The sequence below is a fragment of the Neopelma chrysocephalum genome, unplaced genomic scaffold, assembly GCF_003984885.1.
Source record: "Neopelma chrysocephalum unplaced genomic scaffold, ASM398488v2 Primary Assembly neopelma1_44, whole genome shotgun sequence".
Lineage (NCBI taxonomy): Eukaryota > Metazoa > Chordata > Aves > Passeriformes > Pipridae > Neopelma > Neopelma chrysocephalum.
Window position 1 is genome coordinate 3411248 of NW_020897703.1, and position 14176 is coordinate 3425423.

Genomic DNA, 14176 nt, shown 5'->3' on the forward strand with positions numbered 1-14176 from the left:
TTTCGTCAGCACTGCCAGAAGGCATGGTATGAAGGTGTTAACTGCTTGTTTGGTGTTAAACCTCCCTTTCTCTTCTTTGCACTGGGATAGGGCTGTTAATATCCTTTATCAGGTCATATTTCAAGTGACTGATAATGGCTCCCAATTCCCACTCCTGCTCCTGCTCACCCCCCCTCACCCAAGGACACACCACTTTCAGCATGTTTCAGCTTGTGTTTTCATCCTTCCCTTCTGTTTGTCCTAGATAAGCCCTTTCGCTTTTACTTTATCATTTTTTTAGATGTCCCAGATGGGCTCATGTTCAGAGGGTGTGGACAGACGTAGTGTAACTGCGTTCTGGGTTAACAGGCAAAATGCAGCGAAGATTCCTTAACTGCTGGTAATTTGAAGCAAGATACTTGCAGAACTGCTCACTGTTAACTTTTGCTTAGTTTAGGAGATGTTATCGAGTCTCTGCACAGGCTTTTGTTCTTATTAAAGTGGAATCACATTCCAGTTTCGTTTCTTGGCAGTGTTTTCACTCAGTTCATGGTGAAACAATGAAGTTAAGAAACCAACCCTGAACCTCAGAGGTTAGATCTAACTCTGAAATTAGCACTTCTTTGGACAAGGGCTGGGTTAGATAACCTTCACATGGCTTGTTTCCTAAGGGTGGCTTAGATCCCTTTTGCAAGCTGAGATGCTGCTTGAAGGCAGATAGATAGTACCTTGCAGTACAGCCCCACAGTTGAAACTTCAAAAGAGAGCTTTAATTAGAAAGAAATAAAAATGAATTCAGTGAAATTACTGTAAATAATTTAAAAAATATACAACTTAAAGCAGCAAATTTGAAAAGTCTTTCTAATAAGGACGTGTTCTTGTAGGCATTTAACTTCAAGGGACTGAGGGTTCTTATTTAAATAACATGTAATTGCTACCTAAGTAGGCTTTTGACAGTACATTGTCAAAATACTAATAAACTTTTTTAACTTTTTGCAGGTGTGTACAAAGTAATATTGTGTTGCTTACTCAAGCTTTCAGGAGGAAGTTTGTCATTCCGGATTTTATGTCGTTTACTTCCCATATTGATGAGCTATATGAAAGTGCTAAAAAACAATCTGGAGGAAAGGTAACTTGTTTGTAAATTCAACTTCAAACTTCTCTAGATTCCTTGATATTAACCAAATACATTTTTTTTTTAAGTAGACAGATTTTTCTTAACATTTTTAGAAAAACGTGAAACTGATAACTTGATAAAAGTTTGGGAAGTTTAGTTATGTCTACAACTTGTAAACTGGGTCAGAAATACAGCTCACAACCTCTACCAATCTTGTAGAGTTTTGCCATTAGAATATGAGAATAGTATTGTTCCTTATTTTACATGAACTCTAAAATTGCTGTATAATTTGTCAGACTATACTTTATAGAAGAATTATGCAACTCTACACAACTGACTGGATTGTGTGATAGAAGTAATTGTCAACATAGTACCTTTGTTAGTAAATAAAATATTCTTGTGCTTATTTTCAGTAAATTAGTTGAAAAATCCAAGACTGTTACAAGCAAAAATTTTATATGATTTGAAAATCCTGAGCATGCTGTAATACAGAACACAAATATCTTTTAGAATGTGCTGAAATTTTTACTTTGAAAAAATGTTTTATTTGATAATGATCTTGTGAATATAATAATTTGTAATGAAGTTTTAGATATACCAGGTGATTATTAGTGGGATACACAAGACACAACTGAATTATCCTTTCCGTTGACATTTATTTTAATTAACGTATAGTTAAATATTTTGAATGTTGTAATTACATCTCTCTCTTTATTTCACACTGTGATAGGTTGCTGATTATATTCCACAACTGGCCAAGTTCAGCCCTGATTTGTGGGGTGTGTCCCTTTGCACCGTCGATGGACAGAGGTATATTGTAATGTCTAGATTTTGTTGCTGGAATGTTTGAAGGACAGGACAGAAATAGTACTTCCGTAATATTAATATGTCTAAATTTGGGAATCAAAGCTTTGTCTGATAGTACTTGTGCATCAAGCTGTATTACTTTTTGTGCAGGTTGCGATGTTCTTAAGAGTTAGTTCCTTCTCTGCATTTTAATGTTTTTACTGTAGCATTATTATATAATCTGTATGTGTCACCAAAAAAATGCAGATTCACACTCTTAAAAAGAAAACAAAGATGTGGAAACTGGACAGAACTAAATATGATTTTGCTTTTCAGGTTTATTAAGCTTTCTCCTGTGTCGGTCTTAGATGTCAGTGATCTTACTTTTATTTTTTTCTTTATTAGTAATTCAGTGTAGCAGAGACAGTTAGGAGCCTAGATGTGAGTATCTCACACTATCTAGCTGAGAAGTAATGTGAGCTCTGTGTCTGCCTTTGTGACTAGACAATGAGATGCTCATCAACTCATCAGATGTCCCTCCTGGGCTGCAGGTTGTGTGGTCGTACTGCATGTTCTGAGAACCGTGATTTTTAGGTGTTGAGTTTGTGAATGGGGCATTCCTGAGAGAGCATCAGACTTGCTTATGGTGACTGTGGCTTAGAGTTCATTTTAATGTGATCTGTTATGATCTATATGTTTGTTTCTAATTAGCCATATGCTCTGTAATCTCTAGGGGAGGAGCTGTACAAGTGAGCTGAAGTATTTTTTTTTGTCTCCCTGTTTAAGTGTCTGAATTATAATCTATTCGTAGTAAAACAACTTTAAAAATAAAAATGTTCATCCTTTTGAATATTTTAAATTGGCATTTTGCTTTGTTTTGGATGTTATATCATGTACCAGTGAAAGTTTTTATAATGTTGATTTTTGTTATGTTTAATGTTGCATAATGTTAGCTTTTATGAGTTCCTGAAGCCTTCTCGCATTTTCTGCAAAGAAAAGAATCGAATAAACTTCTGATTTTGCCGTTAGACAAGTGATTGCTTGAAGCCTTTTGCTCTAGATGTGGCATATGCTGCTTGTATGAGTCATGCTTTGGTGCAGTCTGACAGATGCTGAAAGTAAACTTTCCCAAAGACAGCATTTAGTAATTGTTATAAAATACCTATGCCATTATCAAAGGGGATGTAAATACAGCTATTTAATTATTGTCCCCAAATTCCAAAACCAAATTGTATCTCATCTTTGTTTATATAGACATAAATATGTATAGTGGCTATATTCAGGTCAGCTGTACCCTGTTGAGTATTTAGTTTGCAATTGCATAGGGTGAGTGTGGTACTAGAGGTGCGAGGTGATTTTTTTGCCCTGGTACAGCCCTGTTTCTGAATTTTCTTATTTTTTTTATTACATCTGCAGTCATCATTAGCAACTGACTTTGTTATGCTTGGCTTATAGAGTCAGTTGTTAAAATCTTTAAATCTCTTTGTTATGTTCTTTAAAGTAACATGATTTGGGGTTTTGGGGTGTTTTTGTTAATAGTCCTTGTATGTTGAGGAGTAAATGTAGCATATAATACTCTACTGCCACAGCTGACAAACAGGAAATTTCAAGCCTCTTTATCTGTGTTTTTTTCCCAGGCATTCTGTTGGTGATACCAAAGTTCCGTTTTGTCTTCAGTCCTGTGTAAAGCCTTTGAAATATGCTATTGCTGTTAATGATCTTGGCACAGAGTATGTGCACAGATATGTTGGGAAAGAGCCTAGTGGACTAAGATTCAACAAATTGTTCCTGAATGAAGATGGTAAGAAATATATAACACTTAATAATGCAAATACTGAATTTTAGAAAATTATAAAACAAGCTACACAGCTTTTTCAGTCTCTTCATTTTACTGTATCCTCTTAAATCTTATTACTAGGCAGTGTCTCAAAATGTTTAAACCATCAGCAAGGTAGACAGTCTTTGTCAGTCCTTTTGCCTAATTTAAAATGCTAGTAAAAGATGCTTTATTGCTTCTGTTCTCTTTACTAGTTGTTGAGTTGTAGGAAAACCCAAAGGATTTTGATAATGCAGGTATTTGAAATCTATATTTATTTGGTTGAGTTGGTAGCATGTGTTCCTTAATCATACCTTTTGTATAATGGTGGCAAAAGAAGCAAAGATGTTAAAATGATCTTCTTAAAAAACATGTATATCACTTCCCTTCTTGGCCTTCTGAGAAGCAGGTGCTGGTGCCAAAGGCCAGCGCTGACTAGTTTCCAGAAGGCAAAATTGAACACATCTTCCCACAGATAATTCTAAAAGGAATTTGGCTACTGATTCAAAACAATGTTTTTATTTTATTTTTTTCCCCTGTGGCAGGAGCATTTTAGCAAGAATTTCTCCTACAGTACTTTATCTAGATTATTTTTTATTAATATTGTATTAATTCTCAAGTATGGATATGTTGTTTTAAAAAAAAAACATTATGGCAAAAATCTGAGAAAGATGACTCATGTAGCCTTAGAGGAAATACTGGATGTTATCTCTGAAACACAAATGTTTCTTCTAGCAGATCTGTCTCAGTAAGAGAACAGACAATGTTTCTGTTGCCATGGTATTGCAATTAATATTTAATTAACAGCATAGGGCTTGGATGATATTTAGGCAAGGGCTGTATTGAATTCTGACTTTTAAATATCTATATTATTAGTACATTAATGATACGCTATTATATTTAATATATTTATACATATATGCAAATAATTTTTATTTATTTATTTATAGATTAAACCCATTTTTACATACTTAAAATATATCTTGACAATTTATTTCTTCATTTTTATTGTGCTAGTAAATGGTGATGAAATACCAACATGTGAATATATTGCCAGGAGGAAATTAAGCATTTTGTCAAAGCTTTGCTGCCTTGTTTTTGCTTTTCTTGTTTTTCCAAATACACTGTTGTAACAGTGTGAAGAAACTTGTCTTTCATATCCTACAAAAGATTTACTATAAAAAAAAGTTTTAATGGTGCTGAAAATTGTCCATTTAGTCTTTTGGACTGATATAGATATTCTGGGTTTTTTCTCTTTTTATTAAAATGACAGAAAGTATAATAAATATTTTCTTCTTTTTAGTGCTACTTTTGAAATTGAATTTATGGGAGAAGATGAATTGGTGGGCTGTGGTTTTTTACATTACTGTTATTCTGTAAGAGTGTTTGTAAGACTCTTAGACATCAGAGAATTTGGATTATTGAAAGTTTGACCAATGAACATGAAATTAATAGAGAAGATTAATTCACATGATAGAAAATTGAATTTTTAAATATGTTTCTCTGTGGCTGGTAGACACAAGCAAAAAGTGTTAGAACTGACCTGAATGGCCTCTTACCCTGCCCTTAAGTGAAAGACTGAAATGGAAGGTAGAAGTCTAATAAATAGGAATATTTCAGTTACAGGGAGAAGGGAGGCTGAGTTTCTGCAATTGATGGATGAGGAGGGAAGAAGGGATTACACTTTTCTTGTAGATTTAAAGTGATGTATGAAGTTTGGATATGCAGAGTATTTGTCAGTTTGAACATGCATAAAGACTTTGAAGACCGGATTTGAAAATTGAAAAGAAAAGTATAGATATTTATTTGTTTTATCTATTTGTTTTCTAATTATTCAGATACAGTAGAATTTCATGTTTGTAATCAAGGTACAGAGGTCTTTGAAGACTGGTTAGACGTGCCTCTGAAGCTATAGTTTTTATATTTACTACATTGAAGATTCCTAAAACAGGATGTTCTTCCATTTTGTTGTTTACTAGTATCAAGAGTTAAGTTAGAAAGAATGGAGAATATTATAAGACAATTGTACATTACAGCTAAAAATGCCAACCTATAACAAAAAACCTATTATTATATTTTGAGTATGATCTGTGCTGTGCAGTGGAAATTTGGAAACTTTGCAACCTTGTGAATGTTAAATTTTAAAACTTGTTTTATCGAAGGGAGTATATGGCACCTCCAGCAATTCAGATTTCTGGAGGAGTAAAGTAATTTTTGTTAATTTAAAAAAGATTATTCTAGTTGATTGAAGTAGATCAGAAATTTTACATAGTAAAATATGTCTGAAACAGGCATTATTAGGAATAATTTTCCTATCTATGGTCACTGAGCAGTTTACAGGTTTTTTTCATGCCTGATAAGTTCATGATGCAACTTGACAATACCTGTGTATATATGAACAGTTAGTATCCCTTATCCATACATAAAACCTTGTCTTGGTGATAATTATTTGCAGAATTAGCTCAGTAATATGATTATTTGTGGAACTTAACCCAGTAATAAAAGTTGCATTCTCATTAAATGAGGGATTACCAGGAAATTGTTTATTTTGCTGAAGGATTTTCTTCACCAAAAATGGAATGCTTTCTCTAAGTTTTTTATTGGAGAAACACATTTTCATGTCATTTCAAGAGCTTGCATGATGAACTGTTCTGTGTATTAAAATGCCATATGGTGTAAGTGTGGCAACCTCTGCTTGCTGTGCTCAAAGGCTGCAGACCAGTTGTACAAAAAAGGCCTAAGGCCAATGATGGACCAAAAAGGTCAGAAGAACTAGCAGAGGAGAAGTGTTGTAATTTGAGCTTATTAGGGAAAAGGTCTAGTTTGCATATGTCATAATTGCCTGGCAGGTTGCCAGAGCAATTGTGCTAATTGTCAGGCAGTTTTGGCTATTAAATAAATACATATTTTTCACCATTTAATAGTGATGTTTAGTGAAGAAGTTTCTTAGGTAACTAAATAAATTGTATTTTCTTCTGTCTGTTCAAGATACTGCAGTTCTCTGTGTAAAAGTCTGTTCTATACAAGTGTCTCCTCCTTACAGGAAAAACAGCACCTTATCAGTGAAGAATATATTTACTATTCAGAGGCTGTTAGGTGGATTGTTTATGCAAGAGACATGTTGAATCAGGGCTTGACTTAATTAGGCCACCCCAGTTAAAGACGAAGAGTTATTATGACCTGTGCTTTTCATTAAGGATGGAGACATGAATTTACTCTGAAGTATAATGAGATGATAGAGCAATATAAGTAACTTGCAGAGAAGCTGTGTAAAAGATGTCTTTTTTTTTTCAGTCTGAGCAGATCATTGCCTTTGTTATTTGATAAGAGAGTGTGTGTGTGTGATTGGTTTTAGTAAAGTGTGTCAGTTAGCTTTGCAGAGTCGGATTACCTCTTTCTAAAGGTTAAGGGATGAATTTGTTCACCTCTTTGGCAAACTTGCAACTACAGTATCAGTCTTCATGCTTTGTTGTTGTACAACGTGGAATCCCCTTGCTGATGGCACCCACTGTGAGGTACATCAGTAGTTGCTGCTGCTTCAGAAATAGACCAGTGTATGACTTTCTTAACAATTAATGTAGTGTCAGAACCTATATATCCCCAAGAGATGAAAATTACCTTAAAGAATGGAAGTGTTATTGATGGGAGTGGAAGACATATCTTCTTTGAAATTAGCAGGAATCTTTCAAAATGTAAGATTTTATTTAGGCATCCTAGTCCTTAGAGAAGGCCAATATATCTTAAGTCTGTGGAGGGGGTCTTCACTGTAAAATAGAATATTTCAGTTGGAAGGGACCTACAACAATTCCCTATTAAGGCCATTGTCCAAGTGCCTCTTAGACAATGACAGGCTGGGGCATCAATCACCTCTCTAGGAAGCCTGTTGCTGTTTTGGCAAGATATGTTTTCTGTCAATTACAGGTACTTGTATAGCTCTGGAAAGCGTTTGGGTGGTATTATTTGGTGCTATGCAGATAATAGTGAAAACGGCTTTCCTGGGACCTGGGTACCCTGACAGGCTCTGTTGTGCTTAGAAGAGGCAGCAGTGGGTTAGTGGAAGGTGTCCTTTTCAGCTCTGTGATGTGCTGGTGTTGTGCAGCAGTAGGAAAGACCCTCAAAGAACAACTTTTTTTAGTGTGTGGTGAGCCAGAGTGCTGTACCTTCAGCTGTGAAGGCTCCCACAGTGATGTTCTTCGCTGACTCATCAAGAGGGGAACAACACACAGCTTCATTTCAGAACCATGTTCAGGAAAGTCCATGTTTTGTTTTATCAGAAGGTTCTTGCCTTTCTTCATGTGTGGGCAGCACATGGAAATGTGTTAGTTGTAAAGTGATCAGGACAAATTCATGTAGCTTGAGATGTCAAGCACTGACAGACAGGAATCTTCAGAGTAGAGGAGAATGTAACCCAAGAATGCCTTGTGACATTGAAGGTAAGTGGTGACATCTTCAAAGAAATGAGATGCAACAGAGTTTCTGAAGGTGTATTCTGTGTGTGGACATGCCACATTGATAAGCTTTTGAGTTGCTGAATGCTAAATAAACATTGCATATCCTTTTTATTCAAATATTCAGATAGTGCAGATTTTGGTGGTTTGGTTTTTTTCTTTTTACTGTGTGGCAGATAGAAACCATACAGATGTGCAGAAGAATTAAGAGCAAAAGATCTCTGAAAATGCTTTTAGAATGGGCTGGGTGTGGTAAAGTCATTAGTGTGTTTATGGACTGGAGGGGATGCTTTAAAGAAGAGAAGCATTGCTAGAGCAAGAAATGAGGGTCACAGTGTGTTCTGATCATGCATGAGCCAGTGCTGTGTTGGACTGTGTCCAGAACTGGGATCCCCAGTTCAAGGAGAACACTGAAATGCTGAGGAAGGCTCCAGTGGAGAGCTGCCAGTGCTGTGCAGTCCAGGGCTCGTGTAACTCCCAAGTTGCAGCTGGAAGGGGAGGTTTAAGGCCTCCCCTGGAAGCCTCTTAAAACTCTTGAGGTGCAATTGCAAAGATGGAGAGTTCTGTAACTCATCTTAGTAGGGGCAGCTGCTCTAACAAGGACCAGTGGCCACACGCTGTAGCTTGGGAAGTGCAGATTGGATTGTAGGGTAAACTTGTCCTCTAGAATGAACAGGATTGCTGGAGAGGTAGAGGATTTGCCACGTTTGTTGGTTTTCAAGACTCAGATAAAGGTATGACTGACCTGATGTAACCTTGGCAATAGCCTTGCATTGAGTGGGAGGGTGGAGGAGATGAGCTTCAGATGTCCCTTCTGACCAGCAGTTTGTGATGCTGTGAGTGGTCATTTTAATTTGTAATGTCTTCTACTAGTGTTCAGGTTTCTGGTCCTTAAGGAGCTATGGAAGTGCTACGTCTTTCCTACTGAGAATCGAGTTTTAATCAAAAGTCAAATATATTTGACCCTAGTTAGTAGCTTGTATTAGTACAGTAGAGTAGAACAGGATGTTTGGTGTAGATGGATCTTAAGTACAATCAAATTAAATTGTACTCACAATTTGTGAACCTGTTTTATGGGGATAAGGAATGGCACTAACAACTTTAAAAATAGTATCTAGACAATAAATTTGTGTTTTAGGGGAGCTTCACTTTTTCTGACAGAAGGTATTAGTCTTATATTGCCACTAATGGAATAACTTGATTTAGTTGTAAGTTCCTTTTAATATTGACTTTCTGAAAAATACTAAAAGGAACTTGATGATTAGTTTTTGAAGGTTATCTGATAGTCATAGGTGGCTAAGGGCCATTGACCATGAGCAGCATAATGTTCCTGGGCAAATGTGTGTGTGTGTGTGTGTATATGCTGTGAATATCAAACTAATCTCCAAAAAACCAATGATCTGAAGGTCCTTTTAATGTACATGTGTGTATATCATCCATAAAAATATGGAACACTTTTTGTACGGTTTTTAAATTAGTATTTTTATTCAAATTTGGAGATAAAGTTAACAGCAAAAAAAGAATTCAAACCTGTCATGATATTAATGTATTGAGAATTGGTTGAGGTTTTCAGACACCAGAACGCTCAAAAGTTAACATTCTAGATAAAAGGCACAGCAGAAATGTTAGTTAAAAAAGGAAAAGGTGACTGTAGGAGGTAGATGTTATATTTGGGAAAAGTAAGACAGTTGATAAGGAATGTTTTTTTGGAAAAAGATGAAAAAGAAGGTGATTCATTCACATGTGCAGCCAAGAATGACTTGGGAATGCCAAAGTACTGTTAATATGGAGGTCAGTGATAAAAAGGAAAACTTAAATATAGCAGGTATATGCAAGTCAGCCATGAAGTCAGTGAAGTTCTAATGAGGATGAGTAAATTGTTATTTGCATTTCAGAAGCTGCCAGCAGAACCCCCTGATTCTTAAAAACAATCATGTACAGCAATAAGGACATTCGAGAACTCTATTTTGTTTGTTTTTTAAAGGACCTGTTTGAACACTTTTAAAATCACTGAGATTGGGTAACTTGGGAGAAAAATTGGAAAGTCTTATAGGGGTTGTTCCATTTGTTGAATCCTTAGAGCACTGGAAAGGGTTCATAATTCTCAAGAAAAGAAATTATACCAAATGGAATAACTTACTGGTTGGTGAAGTAGCCTAAGGCTTAGTGTGCTCTCAGCTGTAAAATACTTTGCTCAGAATTACAAAAAATTGTGTGTAATGTTGGATTGCAGGATTTTTTAAAAATTTAGGATTATATAAAACTGTAATAATAGCTTTAAGTCATACATGAATGTAGAATAATTTTTCACTTAAACACTTGACTGGTTTTGTTTGACAAACATGTCTTCGAATATATTTCTAATTGAAAACTTCACTTCACAGACAGGCCTCATAACCCTATGGTGAATGCTGGAGCAATTGTGATCACATCTTTAATCAAGGTAAAAAGTTAATTTTTAGTTTCTCTTGGAGTATTTTAACAGAATGTAGAGAAAGTATCTTGTACAGATTATGAACTGTTTGCAATTTTTGTCTGCAGTGTCTGATGGAAGTTTACTCATTGGCAGGTAGACAAGCTCTGGTATTTTGGAAATAGCAGCCCAAACAAATGCAGTGTTAGACTAGTAGTTTTTAAAATGTAACAGTGCAGCTGAAAGAGTCTCTTCTTCTTTAGTGGTAATGTTTTGGTTTTCTTCTTTAGCTGCACAACTTGTGATAGTCTCTTGAGAATATTGGCTCATACTCGTTAAATGCTGTGGAAGTATATTCCTCAGGAATATATTTTATAGCACTCAGAAATATCTTTTGGAATGTTTAATGCTCTCATATAGCATAAAGTTACGAGAGTATTTCTTGCTGTGCAGAGGAAATGGAAGATGCTTTACAGGAGCAGTGTCGCTGTATCTGAATGTCAGTCTTAATATTGAATTTGTGTGCTGTTAACATACTGTGCAACTAAATTATGTTTACCTTCTATGTTACACGGTTGCTGTTGGGATGTAAATGTAATTTCTTAAAATAAGAGTGTTTGGAAACAGTTACTCATATTTTGCTGAGTAAATCATGGCTGAATAATGACTTAACATCTTTAGTCCATGATCTTGAGACTTTTGGAATGCTGCATTTTATTTTTTCCATAGAATAGCTGTATTTATGCCTTGAAATTGTTAATGGTATAAACTTCATGTAATGCTAATGTTTGCCAGATACTTTACTTATATTTTCTGCCTTTTTTGGTAGCCACAGGTACAAAAAATATTTCTTTTTCTATGGGTACCTGCATAGAGTTGTGGGGAACATGTCAGTCCCCTGGAGTTTTTAAGTAATAAACTTAATACTGTTACTTCAGAGGTCTAAAAATCTTGTTTACAACCTTTTTCTTATTACGTTTCAAAGCCCATTAGTTACAGTGTATGTCCTACCTCCTATTTCCAAATTGTTGGTTTTAAAATTACTTAGATCATGATTTTCTGTTATTTTATATTTAAAGAAGGTGTAAGAACTCCTGCTTAAAGACATTTATCTTTAATAGCTGTAGGAGAAAGAAAATGGCCTTAAGTATGACAGGTAAATTTATTCACATTTAATATTTTTTGAAGGTTGACTGAGCATTGAAATTCACTTGGATAATAGTGAATTTTAAAATATGACTTAACACATTTGTCTGAAGTGTCAAAATGTTAGTCCAACTACAACATGCCCTACTGATCATAAGGCAAAACACAAGCATGTGCCTCTTGTGGAAGGCACGTAGTTCTTGATAAATGGTGTACTTCTGAATATATAACACAAATTTGTTTATTGCATGCCATTGTGATATTTGTTAGAAGGTTGGGGGATTGGTTTTGCTGTATTTTTTTAATCTTTTTTCTGTAATGTTCTTATTAAGAGTGTTGCATTGCACTAACATTTTTGCATGTAGTAGCTGCACGTCTAGTGGACGCATATCTTACTTATCACACTCCATTATTTGTTTTCAGTGTGATTAAAATGTAGATTATTTTATGTACTGCTTTCACTAAGATACCATTTATCATTTGAATAACTAACCAAGCTAAACATATTCTGAAGAAAATTACGTGGAGGGTCACAGGTACAAAATTACTTAATAGTTGTATTTTTTGTGAAGTACCTTCTTTATATTCTACAAGTTAACAGTATTCCTACTAACTGGTGATTTAAGTAACTCACCTTTATATTTGATCTAATACCAAATGTTTTTCTGAAAAAGGTGGCTTCATTAACTCATGTTTTGCCCTCAATTCCTCTGTGTTCATTCTCTTTATTTAAGGTGCTACTTATATGTCTTGAAGACTGTGTATGGCTCTTAGAGTCCAAGAAAATTAAGAGATGAAACATGGTTGAATTCACTGTGTATGACAGATTCATCTAATGTTAGCATGTTGATAGCTATGGAGAGATTGTTGCTGTATTTGATGGTTAAGAATGCTTTTATCTCCTTTGAGATTCATTATTTTATCTCTTTCTGAGAAATTGATCTTAGAAGTCTTTCAGAATTCACATTGTACTGACAGTACATTGTTTTACTGAATTTAGCAGCTGTGGGTATACCATGATCTTGCACACAGCTGTCCTAAGAGTCTGACACAGATTATGATTACTTATGGATCAGAGGTGATGCTTGGAGTAATCTCTCTGTCAGAATATGTTAACATGTAATATGTTAACATTTTAGGGCAAAAAAGGGCTCTTAGCATCACATACCCAGTTCTGACTGCCATAAGAGTTTGGTATATGCACCTTGGAACAGAGTATGGACCTAAATTGTGAGGTTACATTTAGTCCTCGCTATTCATAATAATAAATAATTTAAGGGTATGTGCATGTTAAGTTGTACATTTGTTTGAGTTACTTAGGCATGACTGTATCATATTTCTGCCAGCTTAAATGTTTGGGGCTACGATGTATTTATGTTTTGGTGCCTTAACTCATGACCCTGTTCTTATTCTACTTGCATTACACTCCACAGACTGTTCTATAGTTTAAAGCATGTATCTACAATAAAAATGCATTAGCAAAAGGACGTCCTGTGGGTCACTTTTAATGAAATGAAGTCTAAAAAAACCCTAAGGACCTTTTTCCCTTGTTGATAGTTGTACAGCCATTTGCCTTTATTACTAGTTATATAAATGACATAGTTACAACAATTTTCAAATAGTTGTTATCAAAAGAAAATTGTAATGGCAATTACAGGAGCTTGTGGAAGAGTGATATTTGATAAAATGGTAAATTCTTCCACGTCTCCAAGGAAATACAGGTGCTCGAAAGAAGATGATTCAGCTCCTGTACAAATTTAGTACAGATTCAGTGCAGCTTTTTGCACATGACATTGACTGAGAAAATCCTTTATTGAGTGTAGTATGGCTAGATTTTACTCCTTTGATCTGTTATTTTTTCTTAAATCTTAGACAGTTCTCAAAGCTTGTCAACCCCAGGCATGGTGTGGTTGTGTCCAGTGGTTGTGTCATTGGCTGCCACTTCCATGTTACCTTTACTGACTGGCATGTTGGAAGTGTGGGTGAGAGGAAAAGGAAGGGTTCAGAGTGAAATATGTGGAAGAAGGCAGATGGCTGTGGAAGGAATCTCCAGAGGACAAGGGATTAATCTTAAGTCATTTTTATTGTATGCTTTAACATTCCATCTGTAGCTAAAAGTTTTCCTAATCTAACAGCAAAGATTCAGGCACATAAAGCATCTATAAATCCTCAAGTGCTGACAGCCACACACAGGACCCTACACAGACAGTGTAGACATTCGAATGCTCTGTGAAGGGAAGTATTCTGTGGTCTTGAATTAAGGTGGGAAACATTTAGATGTGTTGGGGGTAAGATAGTGATATTCATAGTCCTTGCAAAAATTTGGTGTACGAGAAAATGAAAATACTGGTGTTGCTGACCCTAAAAAACCCCTTAATTCAACGGGAGCTTTTTTTTTTGTATAAAACATAGAGGTGTATGCAATACACTTTAAGAACTTTCTACATATCCTGATAAGTCATAAAATAAAT

At 35.2% G+C, this 14176-nt stretch overlaps 1 protein-coding gene across 2 annotated transcripts in view; it reads left to right on the forward strand.

Annotated features, from left to right (window-relative positions):
* The window catches only part of GLS (glutaminase), a 73263-nt gene that overhangs the window by 23587 nt on the left and 35500 nt on the right, over nt 1–14176 (forward strand). For both annotated transcript variants that reach the window (XM_027678129.1, XM_027678130.1), the window contains exons 4-7: nt 979–1108; nt 1827–1906; nt 3520–3683; nt 10531–10589. In XM_027678129.1, coding sequence (XP_027533930.1) covers nt 979–1108; nt 1827–1906; nt 3520–3683; nt 10531–10589 — 433 coding nt within the window. The remainder of the gene's footprint in view (nt 1–978; nt 1109–1826; nt 1907–3519; nt 3684–10530; nt 10590–14176) is intronic.